General features: G+C 44.3%; 1 protein-coding gene across 5 annotated transcripts in view; it reads right to left on the bottom strand.

Moving 5' to 3' along the window:
* The window catches only part of MPZL1 (myelin protein zero like 1), a 41,940-nt gene that overhangs the window by 7,436 nt on the left and 11,668 nt on the right, over positions 1-22,836 (bottom strand). The window contains exons 1-5 of one of the 5 annotated variants that reach the window (XM_037378066.1): positions 15,898-16,208; positions 12,428-12,641; positions 7,544-7,676; positions 5,891-5,964; positions 4,104-4,210 (exon numbers count right to left, since the gene is read on the bottom strand). In XM_037378066.1, coding sequence (XP_037233963.1) covers positions 5,931-5,964; positions 7,544-7,676; positions 12,428-12,641; positions 15,898-16,206 — 690 coding nt within the window. In that variant the 5' untranslated portion in view covers positions 16,207-16,208 and the 3' untranslated portion in view covers positions 4,104-4,210; positions 5,891-5,930. Of the gene's footprint in view, positions 1-4,103; positions 4,211-5,890; positions 5,965-7,543; positions 7,677-12,427; positions 12,642-15,897; positions 16,209-22,836 lie in introns of those variants that run through there. The other 4 variants (XM_037378064.1, XM_037378065.1, XM_037378063.1 and 1 more) reach the window with 4 other exon arrangements.

Genomic DNA, 22,836 nt, shown 5'->3' with positions numbered 1-22,836 from the left:
TTACTATGACATTTCAAGTTTTGTTGAAGTGAAATTTCCTACCACAGGAGTTCACTCAGGATCAGTTATCACTATTCTAATCTATTGCCAAGTTAAATACAGTCATTCTACTGCAACCAGCATGTTAGGTGGTGGTGGAGAGAATGACTGGTGTGATCGCCTGATCCGAACCAAGCTATCATTGTCCCAGTGTGTCCACCATCACCTAAATAACTGGCAGATTAGCTAACACAGAGAAAAGGAGGACCAAGGATTTATTACAATGCGCCATCTATTTCATTTGCTGCCAGCTGAATTTCTAGCTGATTCTAATCAGCATCAGGGCCATTTTTTTCCCTGCACTTGGTATCTCCAGTGACCTGAATCTTTGTAAAGACCCTTCTCTGACAAATAAAAGCTTCAAAAAACCAATTCCGAGCTTTCCCCTAATCCCACATAAGCTCATCCTGACTCTTCAGAACCAGGAGACAGACCAGCACTGCCGTATAAAACCCAGCATCACCTAAGCCTTGTGTGCTTTCCATTCAGAACTGAAAGGAAAAGAAGAGTAGCACGTGTACCAACACCTTGCTAAGGGTTTATCAGCAGAGTCACAAACTGCAAGTTACAGCAAAGAAAAAGGAATTACAAAGTTAGACCATCATGGTCTAACAGTGTTCTACAGTATTTTCAGATTTTTTAGATTCTGAAAGATGTTGCAACTATCACAGAGTCCAGGTCCAGGAAATTTATCTGAAATTTAAATCAAGATTCCTGGCACCGTGAACTGCTCTTCCTTAGGGGTCCAGTTCAAAGCCTGGAACAGAGCTTGAACATAGCCTGTTCTGGTACGTCGTAAACCAGAATGAGCAAAGCCAGAGGTCTGCACATAAGTTAACTCGACTTTAGTGCTCCCCGCTTCTACGCCGACACAGCTACCTGCTTAGAATCTCTGTACCATGCTGCTCTGTACATCAGAAATGCACTGCTACAGAGGTCACACTGTAAGATCAGTGGTCCTTCAGCCTGCCCAGAAATGAATACTCAGCACACAGACAAACGACAGCCACCTTGGAGTTAGCGAATCTGGGGACAACACACACCTGCCCTCCGGTTTGCCTGCTGCAACCAGATTACTAGCTAAACAAGGACATCCATGTGGGAAACACACACAATTCTGGCCTTCACTGGAAATGCTTTTCTCACTCATCCAAATAAGTCATGGTAGAATAAGGGTCCCGACAGAACGATGGCATGGAGAAGAAACACCACACTGACATTTGACAGGACAGAACATACCTGCTGAGAGGGAAGACACAGCGAGAACAAGTGGAGTTGAATCAACCAGCTGAACATTCAGAGAATCAGAGATGCACACTTCCAGCACTCCGAGGCACTCCAGAAAGCCAGCTCCACGCTTGATAAACTCTCACCCAAACCACAAAGGAAGAGCAGGCAGGCTCAGGTGCACTTTCAGCTGGGAAGTGGTTGCCCAAACACCTGCCCGCTGACCCTCAAACTGATGCATAAGTAACAAAATGAATAAGCTTAATTTAATACATTTAATTTAAATGCCACTCATTGTGAGTAAACGCCTCTATCTCTGTTTTTAACTGACAGAGGCAGGGGCTGTGTGTTTGTATTCACAGTTCTTCTCCACCAGTGAAGCACAAAGCGTTTAGTCGCTTCCTACATATCCTACTAAGAGGCTACAAGGAACTGCACAGGCTTCACGGTCTGACCGCAGCACTGACTGTGAACCACCGGTCTAAAACTGCCCGGCAAAGCCAGACCAGCGTGCCTGAACCTGCCAGCAGCCAGCAACAGCTTCTGGCACCTGCTAGGAATCTGAGTATCACCTACACAACAGCTCAAAAGCTTGAATACTGCAACTGATTTCTTGGTTACCAGGAAACACCGACCAGCTTTTGCTTACATGCGATGCCTCATTTCAAATATGTTAATTTGCATGTTGATCTCACCCTTTTTTTAAAAAAGAAAAACACAACAATGTCTAGAAGTTAAAAACAGAAATGCGATCTATTGAAATTTAGTTTCCTCGCCAATTTAAACAACCTGTTCACAATCTGATCTACCCTGATTTTACTGTAGATCTTTTTAAAGAAAAGAAAGTATGTTTACTTGCTGGTCTGTAAAGACGGGGCAAATGCTCAACAGAAGGTAGGGGAACCGCTTGCTACTGCGAACGTTTGCCAAGAAAGGAAAATCCAGAGAAAGCTCTCTTTGCCTAACAAAAGAGATTGAAAACCTAAAAAACGCAACTAAAACTTGAACAAAACTCAAGCCACTTGCCATGTTTTTCCTTTGTGGTCAGGAGTATTCACACTTTGGGTTTTCCTTTAGGAACTTAGCTGCAGGAAGACCCCGGACGACTCTGACAAGGAGTAAGCAGGCTGGAGTGACTACAGAAGGGCAAAAGCACGCTGATTCTGAGTTATCTTTACAAAGTTTAGATCTACTCTAACATGTTCCTTCTAGTACACTAAGACCCAGAACACTGGCGACACAGAGGGGTGAAGACACAGCAAATTTTCACACCAAAACGTTACAGAGAAGATAAAAAGTATTTTTGCTTTCAAGATGTAGGTGCAGAACAGCAAAACCCTCCCTCTATGCAGCTTGTTGACTCCAACAGCTACTGCAACATACATCCCACACTTAAGTTTTTCCCTTTTTTTCTTTTATTCCCCCCCTCCTTTTTTTTTTTTGGGGGGGGGGGGGGGGGGAGAGGCAGGAATCACCTGTCTCGTTCACCCATTCTAGAAGCCCCTCGCACGAATTAGAAAAGACAAGCTTTATCTAAGCCTTAAAGGCAGCCTTCTGCTACTAGACCCACTCCAGTCAAAACCTGAACTATTTTTAAATCTTACAGCAGGAGTAAATGGCCTTTATGTTCAGAGAACAACCGTTCTCTGAAGTCAGTAGGTAGCTTTGTGGGCCTATGTGCTAAAATTCTGGAAATATTGCACCTGCCAAGAACAAGATGCATTTCCAAACCAGTCTGGAAGCCCATCAGAGTAGGGACTTGGACTTTATCCAGCTCGCTGTTAGCACTGTATTTTTTTTCCTGTAGTGTTAAAACATTAACACACATCTCCATTATTTGTCAGGAAAAATTAAGAAACCAGGTATTAACTCTATTTTAGAAACCCATCAGTTCACACACTACTCTGCAGCCGCTCGCTAAAAGGTGGCTAATTAAGAAAGCATCCACTTCGGACTTAAACTCACTCAGGATCCTTAGCTCCAAGGAAAATTGCCGGGAATAAACAAATCAAGAGGTAAGAAACAGCTTGCAAAAATAAGGAAATCCTGTGCACTGTTAACAGGTAACCATGTATTGGGTAGAACTGCCTGACTCATGCTTTCTCCCCTCTGACTCATTTCCCATGGGATGCTAAGTCTGGACAAGAGCCACCCTTCTCCTTCCAAGTCAGCAGAACTTTGCCAACAGCAGCAAGCACAAGACAAAGTGGGGCAATTTGAAGCCCGCAGCCAGAAGCTGGGTGGCTCAGCAGAGGAGAGCTCTCAGCAGCACGAGCCATCTCGAAGGTGATCATCACTGTCAGCGTCTGCATCGCGCTGGCGCCTTTCCGCGTGGTGGAAGCACACCACACAGAGGATGACCCTTCGCAGTGATGAGAGACTAAGTAGAATTCCTTCCCGTCACCATCCTAGAACACATCAGGCAGCTTTATGGGGGGGAATACGCATCTAGTAGATAATGTCTCTACATTAAACAGCTACCCACTGTCCACTGCTCATCCTTGCCAGGCTCGCGCTTCGCTACCACTTGTGTGTGTTAACGCACAAGATCACAACCATCTTTTTTTATACATTAGTACAACAAGGGCATAAGAACTTGCATCTCACCACCACCAAGATGCTATTCTTTCAATTGCACTAAGTCTTCTGCGGCAGAGCTCACCAGCCCCAGCTTACTGGCCACCCCTTGTTGGAAGAGCACACTTTTACCCCCCCGCCCTCATCACCTCAACAGACAGAACCTAATTCACGTGTCCCACCCTGCCTTTATCTTTTCCATACCATATCCCCAACACTCTGGGAGGATCCTGCTTCGGGAAGCAGCAGGAAGCAGTTTACCTGGTGTGATCTGGCGGGCACGCTGTTTACCAGACCCTCTGTGTCGGAGGGCGACTTCTGCGGAGCCTGCTTAACCGGTGACATCAAGCTCTCAGATGTACTGCAGCTGACGAGGTGGCAGAGCAGAGTTTGCACGACAATGTTCAAGAGGCACAAAGGAAAAAAAAAAAAAGAACAAAAACAAAAAAAAAAAAACGAGTGATGGCAAGATGAATGTGGCAGATTATGCCAAAGTAAAAATGAACACAATGGATTCTGAAATAAAACACATACCCAGAGTCTCACTGGTAAGCAACATGAAGGAACAACTATTAACATAGGACAGCAGCTCCTCCAAAATCCCTGTCCCTAGATATTCCCATTCAACCCAACCTGTCTAAAGCCACGTGTGGTTCCTTCACTGAAGCTTCAGACTCGGTTAACAGGGGTGAACAGCAGCAATTATCTTCTAACTACAAGGTACACAGTCCCAGCCGTGGAGGCAACAGTTAAAGCAAACACTTGGAAGAGCCACCAGCTCTCCATACCAGGAAGGCACTTCCTACCAAACTCCACATTAGTTCCCTTGCTTTTGTTTGGGCTACGATCCCAAAATAATTCTGCCCACCCACAAGAGACACGAGTCTCTGGAGCAATTACTTTGAGTCACACATGACGTTCCAGCTACGTGCCCTGATATAGCTACTTGAATATCTAATCAGGCAAATCTTGGTTTTCAAACAAGAAAACTGTCTTGTGGTGAGAACCAACACCCCTAAAAGAAGGTTGCCAATTTTTACTCTCTGTTTGCTTCTTTCCATCTGCTTAAAGCAGGACTGAAAAGAAAACAAGCCTGTGACAGACACGGAAATGAACACCACAGAACCAAGTATATGAGCAAATGCCCTTAAACATAGTTAGTAGTTTCTGGGCACTGCAGTGATGGATCTGTGAATGCCAGGTCAACACACACACTCCCACCCACCCACCCACCCCCTCACCACCCCCTGGTACCCAAGCACTCAAGAAAGTAAACTAGCCACCTCCCTGACAGCAGACACAGGCGTTCCCTTTGCTACCACAACCCTCCGACCACTGGGCATCCTTTTCCCCCAACCTTTGTAGACAGATAGTGTACAAAGCAAGTATAGAAACAAACAAATGAGGACAGTGACATTAAGCAGATCACCTGCTCACAGGGCAATCTTTTTTTATCCTGTGGTAAGTCTAACCATAGCTCCTTAGCTCCTCATACATGCAGCAGTAAGAAAAAAAATAAAAATACTGCTCCAGCCATCACGGCAAGGAGCTTCTACTGTCTCAGAGACAAAGCAGCCCTTCTGTTTCCAAATGACGTGATCATGAATTGTTTGCTTTATTCACAAAACTCCTCCAAGCTACACTAAAAGTTGTAATTCAGGTTTAAGCAACTAATGCACTTAGATCACTGCAAGTTCTCAAACACCCGAGCTGTCTGAGCCAGAGGAACACTTACGGGGAATTTACTTTTATTTTGACACAGAGAGGGCTCTGAATTTCCTGTGCTTTAGTCAATGCACTGGCAAGTTCACTGTTGGGAGAAATGGAGGGACACCATCTGCAATGAGCAGCAATTCCACCCCAGTCAGACACGAGACAATGAAACCCAAGCGCCCAGTGAAATGCATCATCCCTTTGCCAACAGATTCCAGCACAAATTACAGTGAAGTTATGTTAGTAGAGAGCTAGCTGGTTAGTCAGCAAAGGAAGAGGAAATGTGCACACACACACAGAGGTATTAACAGCAACCACCAACTTGATTAGTTACCATGGTGTCTAGTGGGACTGGAAGAGAAGACCCAGCCCTGTTACATTCCCAATCTGGCGTCTATATCAGGATCTCTGTAAGGAGAGGAAGGTAAGCAGGATCCGATCCCAGCACACCAAGGCAGAAAGAAAAAAAAAACACAAAAAACACCAAAGTCAGAGCATGAATGGAGACTGTGGCCATGCAGGGGTTCCAGACGCCGCGCAATGCCCCAGCCCACCTCGGTTCAAGGCAGAATGGTTATCTAAGAGTAAGTGCATCTCACCACCACCGCCACCACCACACACTGGGTTAGCATCATGTAGAAGACAGTCCATAAGTTTGGAGGGGGTCACAGCACACTTGGTTTCTCTTTACGTGTCATGCAGAGCTGGCATGGTCAGTGAAAGCAGTATTTAAACCTCAGAGATTACCTTCCCAAGAGAGTAGTTAAAGCTACTACAAGAAATTAGAGTGCATAAACTACTGCTCCAGGCTCAGCACCAGCACGTGTCCTTCAGCGGGAAGACACTGGAGAGCAGGTCACTAGGAAGCAAGGCAAGCGGACCACCTCACGCACACTGCTGGTGCATGACATTGCAGGCTTCTTTTCAGTTCTTAGGGGAAGGACACATGCAGAAGGGGAAAATCAGGCTTTCCACACAATTTTGAGCACACACAGAGCCACCTTTGCTGTATTTAACCTTACCGTTGGTCAATAGCCAACTCACTTTCTCTAAGCTCTCCAACTGGGAAAAGGGAAGGGCAAAGTTTAATTTAGAAATCCCCACAAGCTTATTCTTGGAGTTATTATCTTTTATCCCACAGGCAACACAAAGAACCTGCAGGAAGCAGGAATATTTGTTGTGGAAAGAACAGAAGAGAGTTTTAAGTTTGGGGTTTGTTTCTAAGACTACATACATAATTTTCATTCTTTCTTATAGAAGCAAATGACCAGCTAATTAGAGAGGAGTAAAAAAAGGAAGCGCCTCTCCCACCAGCACCAAGTTCCAGCACCACAGGACTCAAGCCTGCCTTTGTTAGTTCTTGTTGCTTTTTCATATGCCCACTCAAAAGATCTGTGCTTCACTTTGGAGTTACCCGAACGTTAAAACCTTGCAGGGATGGTAACAGTTAACAAAAAACAGACAGTGAATGAGAATGGATGCAGAGTGGCTACTCCTTCCTTACTTTGAAGTGTGGTGATGAATGGGGTTTTGGCAAGTATACTCCAGGCACAGGAGCCAGACACTGGTAACTGAAAAATCCAGTCTTAATCTCGACACAGAGCATTCCTTAAAAGTGCATGTGTGGCACTTTTCCTTCGGGGGTTGGGAGCGGTAGAGGGAAGCAGGGCTGGAGGGGAGGGAAGGGGAACGGACCAGAGCCAGGGGATCTTGGATTAATTATTCTTAGGGCATATATGCTTGTGGCTGGGGATCAGCCCCAACATTTAGTGATTTTCAGGTGCAACTCATGGTCAGTAGATCTTTTCAAGCACAGTACCAAGATAATCATTATGGGGAGATGACCAGTGTTCCACGCTGCCATACCCTATCTCTAGCCATGATTGCCAAGGCTTGGCTGAAACAACTCCTACCCCCCTCTAAGCCCTCCCTCTGATCCTGCTGATGTTCCTCACACCATCCACAGGTGAGGAGGGAGATCTCTTACCCAGAGTATCGTTTTTTAGAGTTGTTCTTTCTGATGACAAGACACACGACAATAGAGATGAGCGGTGAGAGACCTGTAACCGTACCGATGACTATCCCTGCCACCATGGCAATGGGGAACGCAGGCAGGCTGTCTGGGGAGAGAAGGGAGAAAACATTCAACTCTTCTGCATTCCCTGATCAACAGAAGTGCAAACCACAAACGCTCTTGACCTTGGATTCATTTAGAGCAGAAGGCACTAATGTAACATCCAGGAATTACAACATGCAGCCTAAGTGGTAGCGATAGCAGGCAGCCAGCAGTGTAAGGCATGAACAGAGCACACACCAAGAGCGTTCCGAGCGTCACCGTCCTTCAGAAGACAGTTTATATTGAACCAGGAATTTTCACATGTCAGGGAACACAAGTGACAATGAGGACAACCCTGTCTTATTTTGTATCTGAAGGGAGGGGGGCGTGGAGAGGGATGTTACATTCATCTGGCAGTTCCCAGCAAGGGCAACAGGAAAAGGCAGGCAGGCTGGAGAGTGGAGAGTCGATTTAAATGTAACGCACAGCTAACCGACGAAGGGCCCCGAAGGCAGGGTGTTCTCTGGGTAGCCTGCAGCAGCAGCCTGGCCACCACTCATGATCACCCTTAAGCGTGTTTATACATAATTCTGATGTCTCAGAATACATCTCTATACATTTTTATGGAGTTATTCTTTCCCTTCTTAAGCCAGGATCATTATGTGATACTAGTAATGTGCTTACAGGAACACAGTATTGCTTTACTCACGTTTTCCCCGATATAATTTGGGGGGAGAGGAGGCCAAGAAAGAGCAGCCAGAAATAAAGGCCAATCAGAGAACGAGTACAAAAGACTTGCAAGATAAAGAATACACAGACTACCGTTACAGATTTTCCCCAACAGAGTTTGTTCCCAAGAAACAAAGTCCCTCCTCTCCGCTAGAATTGTGGTTAACACTTGGAAAATCTCAGGCCAGAGGGTTTCCTACAAGACTCCATGCTACACTAGCTACTTGCACCAAATACCTGTTGGATCTTCTGCTGATTCACTTGTAAAACACCTTATCTAGAAAAATCTTCCTCTGATACCTGCATCAGATCCTCACAGAATTGTTGAGGTTGGAAGTGACGTCTCAAGATTGTCTAGTCCAACCGCGATGCTCAAACAGGGTGAGCTAGCACAGTTTGCACAATACTCTGTCTGGTTTGGTTTTGACTGCCTCCAAGAACAGGGGACCCCATAACCTATTTGGGAAACCTACTCCAGTGTTCAACCACAGTAAAAATGGGTTTTCTTATATTCACGCAGAATTTCCCGTGTTTCAATTTACGCCCAATGCCTCCTGTCCTGTCACTAGGTGCCAGTGAAGAGCCTGGCTCAGCCTTTAAATCCTACCGATGTACCCCAGCACCTCATGGGAGAATCCCCCTGAGCCTTTCTTCTCTTTTGCAGGCAACACAAACCCCATTCTTCTCTTTTGCAGGCTAGACAACCCCAGCTCCTTCAGATTGTCCTCATAGGAAAGGTAGTCCAGTCCCTTAAATCATCTTAATGACCCTTTGCTGGACTGGTTCCAGCAAGAACCACAGGCCATGGTTAGACAGAGCATTCCCAGCACACTTGCCAGGCTACAGACCAAGCCCATTTTGACATACTTACCTAGAAGGGAGCAGCACGTCACAGTACCCTGAAGCATCACACTAAGAAAAGAGGGCTTACATTTAATAGCGTTCACTTTGAGTTCAGTGACTTTCAGGAGAAGGGCTACCTGAACTCTAGCTGTTTCACTCATCAAGTACCATCATTTGGCCGGATATCGCGTCAGCAGCTTTCCTAGCTCTCCAGTGTTAAGACGCCAGTTCATAACAAAATGGTAATTCAGAGTCTTAGTAAGAAATTAAGATGAAGGCATGAGTGCCACAGTTTAAAGGAAGGCACCCTTTCTTTCCAGAACCTTTCAGCATCCCAGAGATCCGTCTGTTATTAAGGAAGAGAGTCCTACAAATGATAACACTTTTCAGTTATGAAGAGCGAGATTGCGTTTGAGCCCATGCAAAGATAAATTTATTTGGGGGCATTAAGAAGCAGTAGTTCCCTAGCTGCTGTGCTTGTTCACCTTTCCAAGTGCAGGAATAACTGTCTGCAAAAGGATCAAAACAGACATGCATTTCTGTTAGCAGAGCAGCTGTTGCCTTCTACACAAGAAAAAACCCACAGACGCTTTCTTAGAGCAGGAAAGTAAGCAGCAATCCACAACGATAGCGCAGAGTGTCTGCTGAAAGACCGATACCAAAAATCTGATAGTTTTGCCATTTCTTTGACTCAGGTGGGGTCTTTTGGTTGGCTGAATTTGAGTAAAGGACAGCAGTTATGTTCTGTTGACAGAGGTTTTTAAGACCATATTAAAAAAAAAAAATAGGCAACCGCTTGCACGTGAATCTAGAGTCTGGCTTTAGTGCCTCTCAGAACATGGTCCAACAGACCACAGAAAAGCTCGCACCATTTTACAACCACATAGTTCAGCAGAAGACTGTCTCCCCACCATGTTTTTCTTATATTCTTCAGCATTCCACACTTACATGAATTCCTCGTAAGTACTTGCAGAGCAGCCAATGGCTTCACTAACAGTCCCAGCTACATAACCAAACACCAGCTTTGAAAGCTAACATCTAGTTTAATAGCTTAACACAAGCCAAAAATCCAGCCTTTCAAAGAAAACTTTTCATTAAATACCACCGTAATTCAAAGCAATTTCCATTTTTCTTCAGTGTGTTAGTATCAGTTTTATGAAAGAGGCAAAACCCCAAAGTTTTCCATTGCTGCTCAGTATAAAGATTTTCGTAGGGCAATTCTAATTTCTCCCCCCAGGAGAGTTCAGACCAAAGATGCCTACCTCCAGATGACACAAGCTGTCTTGAACACCATGTTAAGCAGCTTCCTATTACAAGCAGGGGCAGCCTAATGTAAGGACTTGGAATTCCCTACACATTTCTGTCACTTAGGCTTTGAACAGTAGCCCTTTCCAGATTCAGATGCCCTAATGAAAGAATAAACTCGCTTCTCATTCCTGCCAGTAGGATTCTTCCAACAGAGTTGATGGAGCTGTTTGTGCAAACGCTACGGAGATACTGCAGTGAAAATCAGCTGAGTTGGCTTGGCAATTTTAAACAGTTAAGGCGATCCAGATCTTATTAAATGTTTAAACCAAAAAATTCAAGGCTAACCAAGCGTCTATGAGAACACTTAAATGTGTAAAGTATGTATGTGGCTTTGAACAGTTCACAACACCAGACATGATTCAGAACAATTAAATGTATACATACTGGGGAAAAAAATAAAACAAAACCCCCCAAAAAAACAAAAAAATGTTGATATACACTCATTTCCATTGAAAAATTTCCTCCAGCTCAGTTCAGGATGAGTTACAACCTATTACAAGAGCAGTACTTTCAGGTAAAGTCTGAATGCGAGACAGTGTTACAGCTATAGCTTGAAAACCTGTTTTCAAAGTCTTCCTGAGAATTTGAAGACAAGCGCTGCCCATTTTTCTGATGTCAGGAAGTATTGGTAAATACAGGGTTCCCTTCAGAAACAGATTCTCTTGTCCAGATGCTCCACCTATGGGGAAACTGGCATGCAAGTCTGTTGAAAAATATCAGCTAAATTAGTGTAGTGAAGCCAGTCTTCATTTGCTTAACCTGGGTTAAAATCTGAAGATTTTTTTTTTTTTTTTTTTTGCCAAGACAGCCTGACTTTGCCAAACCAGCAGTTGCTTTACTGCTTCTTTGGGGAGACTATCAATGCATTGTAAGAAAATAAACTGATCCTGTTTTATACAGACTTCAAACTTTGCAGAAACAGAAAGCTCTAAGCGATGGTGGGACCTCTGGAGGTCCCACGAAACTCAAACTGCTCTGTGAAGAGAAGAGTTAGATACAGACCTTGCCTACCTAAATACATGGAATGACCTCACGAGCCAGGGTACACACCTGTGACAGCAGCAGTATCATTCTAATTACGGCATACACATACGCATCTTCCCTAACATATTAACATCTAATGGAATAGCTGTATCAGCACTGCCACTTATGAATTCAACATTTATTCTTGTCCTTATTCAATATAAATCTGGAAATCTTGTCACTGTAAGAACCATTTCATTGTAGGAACAGTCACACTTTGGCTGACCTCCAGCTTAGCTAGAACAATCAAATATTTTGGATGGCCGAGGAAAAAAAAGAGCCAAATTGACACAGAGAATAGAAGTGCTCTTGAGCTGTGATCATTGTTACCAAATGCTAAGCAGAAGCCTTAAATGACTGCAAGTAGCCAGCCCTACCAGTTTATAGGAGTCACCAAGGAACATCTGAGTAAAGCAGACTGAATGCACATCCAACACAAACACCTTCACACGTCAGACAGTAGCGTTTCACTGTCTGTCCGTACATGCTTGGCCCAGATGATTATTTTCCAGTATATATCCAGGATGGGTTCCAAAAAGAAGAGTCTGCCACTTTCTCTCCTTGCTCCCCAGATTTCAAAAGTCATCCTAACCCCTGATGTAGCAAAATACAGGGAAAAAAAAAATCATAGGACTTTGAAACAAGAAGATGGGGTTTCATCAAGGCTTCCATCAGTTTTTGCTAATACGTGTTAAAAGCATAGGGATTAGTAGGTATAGAGGAAAAGGGTATACGACATTCCGTTTTTTAAACAGCTGACAGAATATCGGTTCAATTATTAGGACCTGTAAGAAGACGGTTAAAAAGACAGCTGTTCCCTCCAGGCTACTCCCCCACCCCCAAGAAAAGTGGCAGACACAGAAGGGGGAGGCAGGAAAAAAAGGAAGGAAAAAAAATATATAGGGTGAATACCTTTCTCCACAACTCTAACTCGTATTTCTCCTGGTTTGACAACAATGTCAGGTGGGTTCTTGACATCACAAATGTAAGTGCCGTTGTCCCGGAACTGCATGTTTGATATACTGATTGAAGCATCTTTCTTGTTAAGATCTCCAGCCCAAGTGATCCTGTCCTTAAATGGTATGTCCTTTCCAGGGTATGGCTTTCCATTAAAGTAATAGAAAAACTGCAGTCAAGGAAAAGAGGATATAAGAACAATGCAATTAGAGATCACAGAGCTACATTGCTTCTCTCACTATTACAGCATTCTCCCAGAATCCACTGTATTATATACAGCCAGTATTTTGAGATCTTTTTTTCCTCCTGCCTCACCACTTCAGCCTGGCTTGCATAACCACACCATGGCTTATACCTCAATTATACTATCGCAACAGACTGCAAGTTTCACTCTCTGCTGGTTTTGTTTTGTGGTTGGATTTTTTAGGGTTTTTTTTCCTGGTTTTGGGGACATGGTGTTTCTCAGACAAGGAGGTGGAAGAAAGAGAAAAAGGCAGTTAACCTGGGAATAATTAAAGAACAGAACAGTTCTGCATCACAGCCATCAGTCTTTCAGGTACAGGAAGACTTCTGCATCCTAGTAGGAAAAGGATACCAAGTTTCCTATCTTGTGTTTTGCAATGTGTTACTTGCAACTGCAGCACAGCTAAATTAACAGGCAATACCCTCTTTCCCTCCACCCCCAAAATAATCCCGTAAGTAACTAAGGGTGTACCTAGCTGCTTTCCAGAAACCTTCACATTAACTAAACATAACTGTTTCCCAGTTTTTAGGCAATGAAGTTGCACATTGGCCCTGCACTCCCTAGACATGACCAAAAGTCCTTGGAAGAATGAACCTGTTTGGTACAGTCTGAAGAGAAACCGCATTTTTCCTTGGTATACCTGACTCAAATTGGAATTTACAGCAGAATTGTACAGACTTCTACAGGACAACTCTGCTTTCAAACATATGGGATGTTTGAACAATGGCCATAACCTTAATAGAGGGATCAAGGCTATACTGCAGGACCACATTCATTCTTAATTTCACCTTCTAAAAGAGAGCAAAACAAACTTAACCAAGAATCAGCCTGAACCCTCTTCAGTTCAGTCTCCAGAGCATGGTTAAAAAACTTTAAGACAATATTCCAGCCTCCTCTTTCTACAGCGTTCTTTACAAAGCAGTCTCTCTGCCACCAGACTGGCTACAAGTCAGTTCTCTTCCCATTCAAGTCATCTCCCATCTCTTTTCCTGTTCCCATCCTTGATCTGAGGCTCGCCTTTCCAACATCCTCTCCATCCGACCCACAATCGGGATATCAGGCCTCATCACCTGGCAGCACAGTTCTTATCCAGATCAAGTATGTGCACACGACCATCTGTTGGGCTGCAGTCAATCTGACACTTATCTGTTGTTTACAGGCTAGCACAAATCCAACCAACTCATCTGGTAGGAAGTCTGCTAGCACACAGTCATCTGTCAACATTTTGGAGGAAATCTGCATCAGTCTGCAGCGTTTCCAGCTGGATTAAAACCTTTAGCACTGGGGCACTGCGTTACCACACCCCTGGGCACAGAGGAGTCATCCGACTGGAAGTCTAGAAGGCAAGACACAGATTCCTCAGCTCTCTAGGTGTCCTCACCTGGGGAAGGAGAAATCACAAAGTAAAGGCTGTCCTGAAACACGAGCTAAGTGACTCAAGCCACTCCATGCTTATGATTAAGTGATTTAACACAAAACTTCTACCGAAACCTAAAGCTGATGGGTTTAGACTGGTTTAAGCCAATTGTGAAACTCTGCTGTCATCAGACATTTCCTTCCTGCAGAGCTGCCTCTATAACTGGGCATGTGACGGGAGAAGGGGACAAGCAGGGGAAGCTTTCAGCCTCTCCACGCTGCCGCAAGATTGCAGTGCTGATTCTGGAGAGGCACAGGACCATCCTTTCCAGGTGCAGTATGGACTTAGCTCAGATATAAGCTGACCATGAGACTGATCTTTCAAATCAATGCCCATCAAGCCATGTAATGAACAAGACTTGGGTTCATAAAACAAAATAATCTTCCCTCTATACCTCCCCCACCTCCTCAAAAGAAACGGGGAATTAATATCAGACCATGCTGGGTCACTTCTGCTCAAAAATAATTTGCTTTTCTCTCAGTTGTGCTGATAACTGCATCCAGGTAGAAGGTCTAAATCGACTTCACTTCCAAAAAAATACTATGTCCTGAAGTTGTATTTCTGCAATAAAGGGTTTGGACTGTGATGCACAAAGGGAAGGGCAAAACAGGATATGTGATGGATATGTCTATGGGGAGAGGAAAACAGATGGCTTCTTTTCACCCATCCTGTTCCACATTGGCAGGAAACATGCCCTACTTCCTTAAGCTTTTGCCCAGCTACTGCTTTGGCTTGCCGAAGAGAAGAGTTCCCTTTTCCAAACTAAACACTTATTCACTGAGAGTTCAGATTTGATTCTTCAGAGCTCTCTATATTGAGTAAGATGCTCATACACTGTTTTGTATCATCTCTGTTCTAAGCATTGAAGGGCTCCTAGAGTTTAAATGACCTCACGGCTGCAGTAGAGGGAAGGAGACAAACACTAACAGGCTGAGCATCTTTCCTGCTGCCCCGCAGTCCTTTGTTCTGCTTCCTCTAAATTCTCACTCAGGGCAAGGAATAAGAGAGAAGCAGAAGTGTCAGAGCTGACTCAGGCACGCACAGCTTACGCGACAGAGGAAGAAGACAGCTAACAACCTACCAAAGCTACTTCTTTGAAGTTTCACAACCCAAGGATCTGAGCCCACCTGTGCTCAACGCAGAGGAAACGAGCGATGGCAATTTTTATTAGCCTAAGTTGCTTGCTAGTCTGATTTTTCACTTGTCAAAAAACTAAGACGTGAGGAAGCAACTGCTTACTGATTTGAGCAATTCAATTCTCTTCTGAAACCAGGGGGACTGGTCTTGCTTTAAACCCTTTCAAACAGAGGCTATGCAGTACACAAGCAGAAAATAATCAACATGTACAACACACAATGTAACACTGTAATAGCAGTAACCCAGATTCTGTGACGGCTATCATTCAGTGCACCGCTCTGCAGCTCATTTCAAGTGCAAGAGGATACAGAACTTAGGAGAAGATTCCTAGATGCTCATCTGCTTCGTACATACTGCTACCACACCAAAACCCCTCTCCTCTGACTGTTTAACAAAGTACTGGTATATTTTACAGCTGCTGCACACTCCTGTCTTTGCAGAGATCTAGCATATGGCAATACTTTTAAACAACTTTTAAAAAGCCCCCCTAAAATCACAGTGATGAAGACACAACACATGAAAGGAGGCTCCAATTCCTATCTGCTTGATCCTGAGCCAACTAGAAGACCTCTGAATCCTTATCACAGCCTCCCCTCCCAGATTTGTTCCCCTACAGCCATTCCTTACTGAGATACGAGTTGCAGCTCCCTCTGGTTGAAAACTCCAAGAAACAGATGCTGCGCTGCTGATCACTTCCACAGATGTAAATGTGCATGGAAGCTTTGCGTCTGTCCCATTCTCCACAAATATCTCCTCCGGTGTGTTGACCTCTACTGCTGATACTTTAACTGTATGGGAAAGGTAAAGAGAAGAAAGAAGGAGAACAAGTGGCATCAGTGCTGATTTCGAGATTTCGAGAATCAAGAAGTTCATATCACGTTGCTTGTAAGAGGAAAAGACACCACCAACTCCTACACCAAGAGTGCGCACAGACATTGCATTGTACCTGCGATATAAACCAGAGCAGGCCAGTTCACTTCTCTTTCCTTGCATTATCTGTTACAGGATGTTTTCCATCCACAGAGGTTTCCTCTACAACAGTCTGTGGAAGTCAATTCTATAGTGCAAAGGATGAGTTTAAAACTCTTTCCTATTACTGCCAGCAGCCATTGTAATAAACAAGCCCCATCGGAGGAACTAACATCTTGAACTCGGCTATTACTCAGTTTCCTCTCTGGCTCACATCTTGTTTCCCATCTCCAGTTTTTCTCAGCTGTAGGTAGAACAAAAGTTCACCTCCAGAAAGCTGAGGAGTAAAGCTCTCTGGCTCCCAGCTACGCCATCTGATCCGCTCTCTGGCAGCCTTCGAGGTCCTCATGTGCAAGCCCTCATAAACAATCACTCAGCTATAGTTCAGAAACATGACAGCAGTTTAAGTTTTCTTCTGCCATGAGGCTTACGCATGGGCAAAACAGCAGACCACAACCACCCCCCAGAATTAAAGTAATCAAGGCGAATACTGTGCTGGTACTGGTAGTTTTCCTACAGACTGAGTGAAATTCAGTGTGATTTGGGAAACCTGCTGAACATATTGCTTATCTGGCACCCTTTAAACCACAAAGACACTATCCCTATCCACATTTAAGCAAAGATACATCTGCATATTCATTCAAGTTTATGTTAAGAAGCAAGGCATGATCTTGTGACATCACAAAACAATGTCTTTCAGCGTTTGTGTCACGTCCGTGTGAAAACAAAAATCTTGTAAAATCACTGTGGCTGGATGCACATACGCCATGTGCCCTCGGTAACTCAAATGTGACGTTTTGGGTTTTATTAAACCATAGGTTTCAGCACAGAGACGGTACTAGTAATCTGCTTCTGATCACATGATTCTGTATTTCTGAGCTACAATATCTTAAATACAGGGGGGTTCCTCCCTTATTTGAAGAGGAAAGCAAGTCTTCCTCCTTCTTCGGTATCTTAGCTGATTTATTTCTCAAACAAACTAGCTCTTGAAGTAGGCAAACTGAAAAGAACGAGTCCAGACAAAGACAGGGTAAAAAACCCAACCAAACAAACCTACATTAGTCCTTAAATCATGGGGTTCATGCTTTTAGTCAGTGAGAGCTACCAGCTCAGCAGCCTTCAAAGTCAGACAGCAAGCTTCCTTCGAGTGACATGACCATCCTAACACGTAGGTTTGCCTTAAATCAGATTATTTTATCGGAGCTTAAAATTAAGCAAAGCCCATGCTCCGTAGGGAATTTTAGAAACCGTCTTTTACACAGGCAAATTTAAGCCTCGTTCCCCAAGAAAACAAAGCTCACGTGAGCTGTGCCACTTCCCATCTTCCTCCCTCCACCCCGAGAATCTCTTGGGCATCCCCAGCTGAGTGGCCGCAGCACAGGGCCACCAACACAGCAGGCAGCTGGCCACGCCACACAGCCCGCCTGCGAGCTCTGGAAGCTGTAGTTCCGTCCATGAAATGGCTGAAAGACGAAAGAAATGCAAAACACCCCGGCCACGTGGATACACCCAAGGATGGCGACGCGGCTGGCTTTGTGGGAACCGCTGTCTCTCACCCAAGCACATGGCAAGCCAGGGGAACGCAGAGCACATGCCCAGGGGACACGGAACGAGCACACAAACACCGCAGGGGTGGGAAAATTAAGCATATCAGTTTAATTACAATAACCAGAACCAGAAGAAACCATCATTCACTCATTTTGCCAGTCAGAGTCCATGCTGTTCACTCCTCAAACTCACAAACTCCTCAGTCCCGTCAGGCTACCCCTGATCCCTCGGACTCCCCGGCCACCGCTTCTCTCATTTCTGACCAGTGAAAGGGGAACAGCACCCTAAGGGAGGGGGATTATTTTCCCCAAGAGGTTGTATCAGAGCTTCCTTTCTCTTGTACGTACTTGGACTACGGGCCAAAAAATATTCCTTTGTAAAACAATTACCAAATATTTATTTGGAATATACAAAGGCTTCTAGCAGTTCAATGAAATGAACTCAGAGATGCTGTGCTTTATGTATTTTTTCCAGCTAATGGAGTAGAAAAGAAAAAATAAATAAAACCCATTGTTTTGCATCCAAGCCACAGGACAAGCCTTCCTTTCAAGCATAAAACAAGCAAGATGCCCTCAGCATTTGTGTAGGAGGAAAAGAGTCTGCACAGACATTGTCTGCTTGTACGTGGTACGGAGAACTCCTTGCCACACACAGGCAGTGGGTAGCACAGATCTGCTTCATCTAAAGAAGTCACTGTTCTAACTCACCAGCAACCTGTGAGAGAACTGTAGCAAAGCAAAAGAAAAAAAAATTAAAAGCCAACTTCTCTCTACAGTCTGGGGAGGCAGGAACTGTGTAATCTTGTACAGATATTTCCAGCAATTTTAACTTTCATATGTTCTGTTGTTGTCCCAGCTCCATGTTTTCTTTGCTCATTCTCTTCCCCCAGCCTAAAAAAAGCCCATCATTTTATTTGTTCTTTCAATGTGCACCGCCTCAAAATTTTTTTCCTGCCTCTGTGGTCTTACAGCATGAGACACCAGTTCCTCAAATCTTAACGTGATTGTTTAGAAGTAATAGAGAGGCCATAACATTTGACATTTGTTCACCCTTAGCCCTCTGCTCTTGTACTTTCACTGATAGGGTGGCAGTTCCCACTACCTTGAACTTTTTGGCCTCTTCTGCCCTAATAAAATCCACATGGATCATCTCCAGCTCCAGCTCTTTTCCTTCTCTTTCCACATTTGCCAGGATTACATCCTTCTTCCAGCTCCTCCAGCTTTTTTAATACTTCAGCTGAATTCTGAGTCATATTGCAGTCACGCTTACTTCTCCATTCCTCAAGCTTACTCAGCCTAGTTCCTCTCAAGAAAAAAAATTATCACAGGAGACTGTCTGAGACAGAAGAGAGCTTTAGGAAGAGAAGGTCTGCAAGGTAGGTAGGGCAAAGATAAACATTTGCTCTTCTCCCATAGATCCTCCTTGATCCCATCACCCTGTCCAACTGCCCGTAGCCCAAATATTTCCCTCTGAACATCTCTTCCAGCCTTCAACCGCTTTAATTCTTTTTTTCAGCAGAAGGATGCTTCTATTTTTCTCACCTACCATCAAAACTGTCAGGAAAAAAAACCCCACCTATGCCTTTTCAGCCATTTCTTTTTCACCTCTAGTGTTGTTGGAGCTAAAACTGCTCCAACTATACCAGCTCTCACCAGCTCCATTTTCAGCCCCCACACTTCAATGAAGACTCCAGCCTCACCTTCCTTCTCAGACAATCCTCCTACTCTTGAAACAGGACATGACACTCTTAAAAATCTTACTACTCTTACTTACTTACTAATCTTTTCTTATTGTTCCCATCATGGATCGTCACTCTTCATCAACGCTCTCTCTATTCTCAGGTCTCTTTTTTTTCCTCAGTATCTTGTCTCAGGGATCTCACCCGCAAAACAAGTTCAGCTCCCATCACTGCACTGACTACTCAGATCTGTGTCTCTGCTCAGGATCTGTCTCCTTATGTTCAAAGAACAGTCTCAGTCTGACATCTTTGTCAATGCTAAGTTGTCAGCTCACACTAAATGGGATGAAAACAGAGTTCATTTCTTCCCTCAGAGCCCTCCACAACTGCATTTATCACCACGGACCTGCCACATGTCTCTCCAATTCATAACCTGCACAGCATCTTTGACTTTGAACTCTTCTGAGGTCAAGACAGAGTCTTTCAGAGTTTCTAGCCACCTGCTCAGCTGACACTGGTCTAAAAACTCCAGTCTGTATCTTGGCCTTCGTTACTGTGATGTCCTTTCTGCTCTGGACAGATGGTCAGTAACAGACCAGTAAGTATCACAGTTCCTGGTAACCAAACTGCTCCAAGGGTGACATTGAGAAGAGGAAGACACTGCATAGGCAAGATCACTGCTTTCCTCCATTAACTGACTATAGAAGATGTAGTACTCAACAACACACGCTCAGAGCAAGCACTACGCCTTATACAACATCTCCAATTAACCAGCGTTATTATATTGACTTAATACTGGTTTAAGTTGCTTGCTGGCTATCCTACAGGTCAAAGTCTGGATACTTCCCTTTGTCCGCTACCACAAACTGCTTACATTCAAGGCTATATCCTCCATTAAACACAATAATATGCAAATCATGGTCCCCTCCCCAGAAACAAGTTACAAGGTCACGAACTGACATGACAACTTTACACAGGGTTATAGAGATCGACCTATGCATGCCACGGTCATTTAAATGACACCAAGCGTCCAGTCACCCCTCCCTGTTTCAGGATTAAGGGACTCTTGCCCCAGCCATGTTACAGCATTGATCTCATCAGACTTTTCAAATCCACATCGCAGTACCTTCTAGGCACTGTCCCTCATGCCTGGGAGGATCTGCTCAAAAACTGAAAACTTATTTAACTTCCCTCAAGACCTCTTAAGTGCCTCCAAAATATCTGGTAACAGCATCTGTATAAATCCAACAGCGCCTAAGCTGCCACTGCTCGGAGATCAATGCATGCTAAAGCTGAAGGTGTTTTTTCCTGCCTTTACTTCTATCCCCTGGTTGCTTACACTTGTTTCCTTAGTGGTTAAAAAAAAATAAAAATCTTTCGGGCAAGAACTGCTTTTGTTCTACATTTTTGTATACAGAAATATGGCCCCCATTCTACTAGGCAAAGGTTGAAAACTTGGTTTGGTAGCACAGGACAAGGAAATCCTTCCTTGCACTGAAGGTTTACACTAATTAACACTGAGCTAATTAAAATTTCTTTGTAGAACAGAGTCTCCACTGAGATCTTGGATTCAATGAAAAAGTTCTGCTAACTAAGCCTATGAACACATCAAAATAAACTCGATTCCCTTGGATCCAATTCAGCTTGAGCACTAGGAGTCTTAACAAACCAAGAATGCAAACAATTAATACTGTAATCACAGGCATCTTATTTCCACAAGCACAAACACAGCCTAAGCGGAAACTATTATCAGATCACTAAATACTAGATGCTTACAGTTCCCACCCTACACTGGGAAAAGCGTTAACACTCCCTTCCTCTTGAAATGGCTAGTCATCAGTTTATTAATTAATACAAGCAACTTGCTTCATTTATCTTATAGATACCTAGTAATAGAGACATTCATACGATTTATAAATAAAGTCTCTTATGAGGAAATAATCAGAAAGTCTGATGAAAGAAAGATGGAAAGATTCAGACAGGCTGTTACAGGTTACAAGTTGATGACGGAGTCACAGATCAGGAAAATGGAAAGAAGTGCATTAGTACAGCAGCACCTGAGCAATACACATTTAAAGGTCTCAATAAAACAACAGAAAAGTCAGTGTATTGTTATGTTCACCAGGGTTTTCCCAGCAGCCCAGAAGTTTCATCAGAGAGAAGGACGTGGGACTTCCTGATGACTAGGGGTCACAAGCCAAAAAAACAACACACACTTGTGAAACAGTGCTTTTGTTAAGAAATACTCTTAATGTCAAGCGTGTTGTGAAATATCGAAGTCTACTATTGGCAGCAGTCTCAACTATAGTTGCACGACATTTAGTTCTTTCACCCACAAAGCGCAAATTCCATGTAAAATCAGCATGAAACAACAGCAGCAAGACCCCTACAAAACATTTTGGAAAACCAGCACATAGTTATAGTGCCCTCCTGCAATTATAGGTACTTAGGTCCCCATAGTCCATCATTTCTTCACTGTAGATAAAACACCTGGTGGAGAAATCCTAGCCTTCATGTCTTAATAGACAGGAGTAGACATGCCCAAATCATTCCTCTGAAACTCCACAAGATCTGTTAAAGCATCCAGATGCTGGACCGAATTTCCATACTGCCCTGGTTTCAGCTGGGACAGAGTTAATTTTCTTCTCAGTAGCTGGTGCAGGGCTGTGGTTTGGATGTGGTGTGAGAACAACGCTGATAACACACTGATGGTTTTAGTTGTTGCCGGGTGATGTTCACACTAAATCAAGGACTTGGGCCCTGCCAGCCAGAGGGCTGGGGGGGCATGGGACACTGGGAGGGGACACAGCCAGCACAGCTGACCCCAACTGGCCAAAGGGATATTCCATACCATGGGACGTCATGCTGAGTATATAAACTGGGGGAAGAAGAAGAAAGTTGGGGACATCTGGCGTTATGGCGTTTGTCTTCCCGAGTCACTGTTCTGTGTGCTAGAGCCCCGCTGTCCCGGGGATGGCCGAGCCCTGCCTGCCCGTGGGGAGTGGGGAACGAATCCCTGGGTTTGCTTTGCTTTGCTTGCGTGCGCGGCTTTTGCTTTGCCTATTACATTGTTCTTATCTCAGTCCTTGAGTTTTACGTTCCTTCCCGATCCTCCTCCCCATCCCTCTGGGGGGGGGGGGGGAGTGAGCAAGTGGCTGCGTGGGGCTGGGTTGCCAGACAGGGTTAAACCACGACAGTCCTTTTTGGCGCCCAAAACGGGGCACGAAGAGTTCAAGATAACAGCAGATCTGATTGGAATGTGCTAGATCAAATGTATAGCTTTGATTGCTGTTTAGCTATTAAGAGACAGGTTTCTGTGCTTCCCGTGGGGCTGGCTTGCCTCACTGTATATTAGTCTAGAGCTCGTTAGC

The sequence above is a fragment of the Falco rusticolus genome, chromosome 2 (assembly GCF_015220075.1).
Source record: "Falco rusticolus isolate bFalRus1 chromosome 2, bFalRus1.pri, whole genome shotgun sequence".
NCBI classification, from domain to species: Eukaryota; Metazoa; Chordata; class Aves; order Falconiformes; family Falconidae; genus Falco; species Falco rusticolus.
The sequence above is the reverse complement of the archived record's forward strand: the minus strand, read 5'-3'. Positions and strand labels throughout refer to the sequence as shown.